The sequence below is a fragment of the Poecilia reticulata genome, linkage group LG5 (genome assembly GCF_000633615.1).
Source record: "Poecilia reticulata strain Guanapo linkage group LG5, Guppy_female_1.0+MT, whole genome shotgun sequence".
Lineage (NCBI taxonomy): Eukaryota > Metazoa > Chordata > Actinopteri > Cyprinodontiformes > Poeciliidae > Poecilia > Poecilia reticulata.
In genome coordinates, this window is record NC_024335.1 from 14,827,669 (window position 1) to 14,834,760 (window position 7,092).

The following is a 7,092-nucleotide window of genomic DNA, read 5'->3' on the forward strand; positions in this document are numbered from 1 at the left end:
GATAGATAGATAGATAGATAGATAGATAGATAGATAGATAGATAGATAGATAGATAGATAGATAGATAGATAGATAGATAGATAGATAGATAGATTCCACAATTACAARCAGAAAGCTATTTATGCAGCAGAATAAAGCAGCCCATCTTCATGTTATGGAAATCAGTGATGGGTCATTATGTTGTTCCCATGCTGAGGGCCACGCTATAGGCAATCTAGGTTTTCCCACTTGTAAACAATGGCATGTCATTCCCAGGCATGTGCCCCAGAGGAGAAGTGAAACACCCATGTGACTCTGTGATTTCTGTCTCAGTATTAGGACTACGAGGTGGCAGGAACCTTGATCGCATACAGAGGACTTATTATCAGGGGGGCTTTCTTGCTGGTGAGGATGAAGATAGCTGTATTTTGTATTGTAGTGTGCTGTACTGTTTTTCTTTGTTTGTCTGCAGACTGTCAGTCCTTTTGTGTTTGATTAAAATAAATCTATATTGAATGTGATCAAAAACAAAGTTGKAAATATTTTTAGAAGACAGCAGGTCCTTTACAAAGTAAGGGTTTAAATGAGGTTCAGCTTGTTTGTGGAKACCTGTTTGTGGATGGTGTTTAAAACGAGGGCTAACCTTCAGGCATCCAGTGTTTCACGAACCACACAATATTTCGAAAGGTTCAAGAAGATGTTTCTTGTAAACACTCTTTCACCAAAGACTGGTTTCCTCGGAGCTGCCTAATCGTACATACACACAGTCACACACGCACAGCTTCTTGTGATTACATGCAAAAAAACAGACATTCAAGGAAGGATTTAGAGCTTATTTACGTACACTGGAAAAGGGCATATGCAAACAATCACTGTTGCCCAACCACAATTCTTTTATTTTGTGTTCATAATGTAGGTTTTTCCCTTTCTCTCCAGGCCCTGTCACACTACCGAAAGGCAACACGCTGGGCCTTCCTTTCCAGAAAGAGTCACTGCTGGGCATGGTATCAAACCCCACAGAGGTGTTCTGCTCCGTACCGGGCCGCCTTTCCTTGTTGAGCTCCACGTCCAAGTACAAGGTTACTGTGGCTGAAGTCCAGAGGCGTTTGTCACCCCCGGAGTGCCTGAACGCATCACTCCTGGGAGGAGTTTTACGCAGGTCGGCGCTTAAATTCATTCATCATGACAGCTTGACTGGATTGAATATAGTTTTTTTTTTTTTTCTGTTTGACCTGATTTTACTTTCAACCTTAAATGTTATATGTCTTCTATCTGTAAGTCATTATAAAAACCTTWGATATAAATCATAGTAACACAATAGAGCATTAACCATAGCTCAAAGCTCAGTGACTCATGGAAAATACTTTGTTTTTTAAAGTTCAGCTTGGCTTGTGGTCTTTTTGTGTATTTTACAAGGAATTCTTTGTTCTAACATGTTAATCTAAAAAGTGTTTGATTTATGTTTGCTGTTGTTTGCATAATGTATAGTTTTATCTGTGCTATAGCAGTTGTTCTTTTGTTAGTGTTGTAGTGACAGTCTGTGGAAGAATTGGGGGTGGGGGTTACCATTTGTACTTAACACCCCTGATCAGAGCAAATTTTTTTGTCAAAGTGCATGTTTGCCACTTCCCATGTGCCTTTGTTAATGCTGACATACACAGCGCTTTTTATGTAGGTCAAATCCTTAAGGGAGGGGGTTTGTAAGTACAGAAGGGAGGGGAGTGCGTTGAGACGTTGTGGGGGGGGGGAGTGAGGATTTAGTCGCACATGCCTCTCCAAAGATCTCTCACCCACAATATAGAGGGAGAGATGCCGGCCTGACCATGCAGAAAACAGACTCTGCCATGGCAAGTTTGTAGAGCCTCTACAAATGCGAGTTTGAGTGATGGATCTGTTTTGTTTTTCTTTAAGGTTTGGAGAAGCACTTTATATTTTAGAATAATAAACATGGAGTGAGACCTTCTTTTCTAAAATATTCCTACACTACTAAAATTTCACACACTAGTTATTTTCTTTTAATGCACATGTTCAATTTTCTCAAATAATAATCACCAAACTCATAAAATAATAGAAAATACTATCAAATAGTATTGGTGAGATTCTTTTTTCTTAAAATKAAATAATGTGCATCTTAAATATGCTGCTGCTTTCAAGGATTTGGACTCAATTTGATTTTATGTCATCCCGCAGAGCCAAGTCAAAAAATGGAGGTCGTTCTCTGCGAGAGAAGCTGGATAAAATTGGACTTAATTTGCCTGCTGGAAGAAGGAAGGCGGCCAATGTCACTCTACTTACCTCACTTGTAGAAGGTATGACGCATCACTCAGTAGCATATCGCACCTTTCTGACTTTTACTGCATCTTACGCCGGCTGGAATGCTGCTCAAACAGCGTGGGAATGTACGAGTGTCATTCTCCTCAGCGTAGTGTGTTTTTATTAGAGCGCAATCATAAAACAGTTCAAGCCGCCTGTCAAACAGCTTTGTTCTTGAGAAAGGTGTTGAAGTAGCTAGCAGTATGTATGCATTTGGTGACCTTTTTTATGGGTAATTAGCCTCTCAAGTTGGTCAAAATAGGAATAGAAGAAAGGATTTGCCAATGACATTTTTTTTTTTTTTTTACTTTTGTCTTGAGCCGATAAAAACATGTCCATGAGGCATTCAGGCTCTATTCTCTTAGCTGTTCTTCTATAAACAGCGATTTGGATCCACCAAAAAGAAATGGACTGACAGACAACTTCTAACAAGCAAACGTCTCTAAGAGATAAATTCTTCTCTGGTTAGTGTTGGAAGAGTAAAATCTATTTKTTGTATTTGTTTGTTACTGCTTAGTAAAAAAATACTTATTTTGTCTTCATAATCCCAAACAAGACATCACCAGTCTTTAATTACATACTTTGATTATTATTATTTAGTATTTTTTTAATGCAAACCAGCCAAAATCCACTCAGACCAGGTTATATTGGTGTAGTACTATTTTATGGCATGAGCTAAAGGCAAGATAAAAATTTGTCACCTTGTACATGCCAGATGTGTCTTGATACGGTTAGACTTTCATATGATCACAGTATCGCTTTCAAAACGCCTACCTGCCGCTGGCTGAAGCAGGATATTTGTTTTCCCTCTCTAGATTCCCATTCATTTTTATAAATAGGCTAATGATTCTATGCAGGAGAATGACTCGAGGCCTGTTTTATTTCGAGACCTTCAAAGCTGAATTAAGCGTTGTTATGTTGTGTTCAGCTCCCCAGGAGGGCCAGCTGACCTTAAAGCTTGTGCTTCTGAACATCTGCCTGAATCCTGTTAGCAAGACTATCAAAAAAGCATAGCTTGAGGTGCTTTATGCCCTCAGTATTACCATTTATCCACATAAGCCCGTTATGACAGTGCAAATCAAAGCAACCTCAGGATGGAAATAAATTCCTTCCACCGGCTTTGTTTTCCACAGACAAGAGGTCATTCTCCAGGTTAACAGATTCTGTTTAGATGGCTTTCTTTCCAACAGGTTGAAATGTAGGGTTGAATAGATAAATTATAGATCTTGATGCATTTACAAGTCACATTTGAAAATGTGATATTATCATATAGTGTGAGATAGTAATATAAAAACAACACCAATTTAGTCGTAAAAAGGTAACATAAAAACAATTCACATTTGGATGTAGGTCCCAACACATCAGTCATGAAAGAATAAAAGTGTTTATTTGATATTTATTTCACATTTCAAATGATTTAATTCAYATGCAAYGCATTTTTTCTGCAAAGTGGTCAAAAAGAAATAATTGCACATTTAAGGTWTCTTCTCTACACCTCATAGGTTTTGTTTCATTTATTTTTCAACAAGTAAACAAAAGCAGACAAATAATAATGTCAAAAATAAGCACTGATGTAACATTTTTATTAGTTTGGGCAAAGTGTTTAGGAAAAACATTTTTTTTTTTACAAATTCTTTTTCACTCTTAGCTCAGTGTGGAAAACACTCATCTTTACAATATGTTTGTAAATATATTACAGGGTGACACATATTCGCTGTTCACTGGGACAGGGGGTACAAATATGAAATAAATATATTTCCATTTCTCTTTGCCAGCAATTGTATGTTTGTTATTTAAAATAAGGAAAATGAAAACAAAAGTCTGACCCAGTTCAAACTGCTGCTCATACATTTTGATCAAAGACGAGAAAATGTAATTAAATTTAATATTTCACATTTTCATTACTTGTGTCTTATGAGTAAAGCCTTTCAACTTAACATTCACAGACTAAGGAAAAGGTGCAATTCAATAATATTWGGAAGTCTGTCGTTTTTGCTTATAGACTGTCCTCGTTGAGCATAGCTTCTAAAAGAACTTAAATAGGTGTAAAAAACATGACTCATGCCACCAAAGTGCATGTTAATTATGTTGAGCTCAGACCAGCAGAGCCACTGTTGTCACTTCTACCCGGTTTAGAATTCGACACCCTAATTACTGCAGTTGTTTTGGAAGGAATGAGTGTAGCAGTTTGAGGGAATTGTTTTCTTTTCATCCACAGTATGAACTTTTCCCTTTGTGTGCAAGAATATGGTGTGATTTTAGAGTAGTTTTTGAGGAGTTGCCTGGAAGAAGAAATGTCTTGTGTCTGGTGGTTTGAGCTAACAACTGATTTTTCATTTTTTGTTTCTACAGGTGAAGCTGTTCATTTAGCAAGAGACTTTGGTTATGTATGCGAGACTGAGTTTCCTGCAAAGGCAATAGCTGAATATTTGGGCAGGCCCCATGTGGAGCGCAACGAGGTCAACTCTCGCAAGAACATGCTCCTCGCTGCTAAGTCAGTATTTCTAATTTGTGGTTTGCATCTTATTTGCACGCATTTATTCACTTGTAACAGAGTCAGGTTGCAACTTGCCTTTTTTTTTTTTTTTAAGTTTTTCAAAGCTCTGTTATTTTTGCAGTAGAGCAGCTACCTTACTGAAACACCCACTGTGTTATCTATTGGGTTGGCTTTCAGGCCAAGTATATTATTGCATCCATCCTGACTTTGGTTTCTCTCCCCTCAGGCAAATCTGCAAAGAATTTACTGACCTGCTCACACAGGACCGGTCACCGTTAGGAAACTCAAGGCCGGCGCCCATCTTGGAGCCTGGAATCCAGGGCTGCCTGACTCATTTCAGCCTCATCACTCATGGATTTGGTTCTCCAGCCATCTGCGCTGCAATGACCTCCCTCCAGAACTACCTAAATGAGGCGCTCAAACAAGTGGACAAGATGTACTTGAGTTCTGGCAGTGAAACTCAGGGATCCTCGGAGAGCGGGAGCAAGTCCACTGACAAAATGGACAAGCACAGGAAATGAGAGCTCAAAAGGAGAAAACCTGAATTTCACAATCACAKAATACACTCATTCTTGCTGCCCTCTCCCTGTTTTGGACTTTTTGAAACTTATCTTTAGTATTACCATTTTGAGAGCTTATTTTGTATGTGGGTGTGTATGTGTGCTTCCGATGTAAATGTATATTTCTACAAAACTTTGGATTTGTCACAGATGGTTACACGTCGGTAAGTGCTGACTCCAAATAGGGAATTCTGTGGACTCGGCTTTTTGGGAGYTGCTTCTGTGATGGTTAAACATACCGTCAAATAATAGCTATGCAGTTCCATAAAATTCCAACTCAACTACAGGTTTTTTTAAAGGGGGGTGGAAACAAGTGCATTCAGTTTTTTTTTTTTTTTCTCTAGTGGACATCATTTCAAGATGCGTTGCAATGGCTGTGAATTCCACTCAGCACCCCTCTCCCTGTCCTCCCCCTTCAGTCTGGAGGCAAATCCACTGATTTCCTGTGTCTCAATGGACCTGCAAAGGACCATTTTTAAGTGTGAGTGTGTGTGTTTATGTGTGAGAGACAGACAGAAAGAAAGAAACATAGCAAAAGAGTGATGCAAAAATACACTCTGTTGTCTTTCTTTTTTTTTCTTCTTCTTATTTTGTGCACCCAGTTCTGACTCCAGTGTTATCATGCTTTTCGTAATGGGAGACAATTTGAGTCTGGCAATAATTTTTCAGTCAGTGCTCACTCACAAACCAGAGACTTTAAAGATGCTGCAAAAGCCGCCTTGCAAGTGTTTGTGTGGATGACAARCTTTCCCACAATTCTGTTGTCCAATATTAGTGTTTGAAAGCATGAGGTAACATCAGCCAAACATCAATCTTACTATGAATGCGTGTCGTAAGAATGTGTGTACTTGTACATATTTCTTTCTTTTAAAATGTTTTTAACTAGACATTAAATTCAAAATGTCAAAACATAGAATTTTATTCAATTTGTTGTCCTGGAATGTAAATATATATTTTTTAATTTATGTTGTAATTTAATGGGTTTGTGTAAATAATAGCATCATTGAGGTATATGGTCTAACTTTTTACAGGATGTGTTAGAAACTTTCTAAAATGGGTTAGATTTTTTTCTCAAGTAGAGGTTAGGAAATGGGCATGATTTGCCTTTTTTGTTAAAGATGTAAAAAAAAAAATGTTTCAAAGTTCCAGGATCAAATACAAATAAAAAAAAAAATGAAAGCCTGAAGCCAGATCCGGTGTGCAAGTGATGTTGTCCAGATCACAGAAACACACATTTCCTTTTTTATGGCCTAGTTTTTCAGCAATAGTTCACAGAAAATGGTTAAGTCATGTGTTGGAAGATTTCCCTGTAGATAAACAGCCAAAGAAAATTCCCCCTACTAAACTGATGCGAACAGTAGTCATCATTATTTGCTCTCAGTTAGCTTCACAAATAGGCTACATAGCTCATTGAAGGCGTCGACCTCAACAGCGCATCATGTGAGGGACAAAGATGTGTTGTGTAGAGSAGGCAAATGACTTGTTTATTTTTGAACTAAGAAAATGGTTGATGATGATTTTATCTGAAATATACTTGGTTTCTTGTTGCTCAGGTAGATTGGCTCCCATGTTAATCTGGATTTCAAAAGTTACTTTTGAAGAACGACTCTCATTCTTAACAACTTTAATTCATCTCAGTAAATTAAAGTATATTGGCATGAATTTTATAAAGACAAAAAGCATAAACAACGACATACAGGTTCATCTCAATACATTAGAATGTTGACAAGTTTTTTTTATTT

The 7,092-nt window shown here is 37.7% G+C and overlaps 1 protein-coding gene across 1 annotated transcript in view; it reads left to right on the forward strand.

Annotated features, from left to right (window-relative positions):
• The window catches only part of tfap2c (transcription factor AP-2 gamma (activating enhancer binding protein 2 gamma)), a gene marked incomplete at its 5' end in the record, with an annotated part of 6,365 nt that extends 990 nt beyond the window's left edge, over nt 1-5,375 (forward strand). The window contains 5 exons of the mRNA XM_008409226.2: nt 314-385; nt 917-1,139; nt 2,171-2,289; nt 4,646-4,787; nt 5,017-5,375. Of these exons, the coding sequence (XP_008407448.2) occupies nt 314-385; nt 917-1,139; nt 2,171-2,289; nt 4,646-4,787; nt 5,017-5,311 (851 nt within the window). The remainder of the gene's footprint in view (nt 1-313; nt 386-916; nt 1,140-2,170; nt 2,290-4,645; nt 4,788-5,016) is intronic.
• Nucleotides 5,376-7,092: the final 1,717 nt, after the last annotated feature.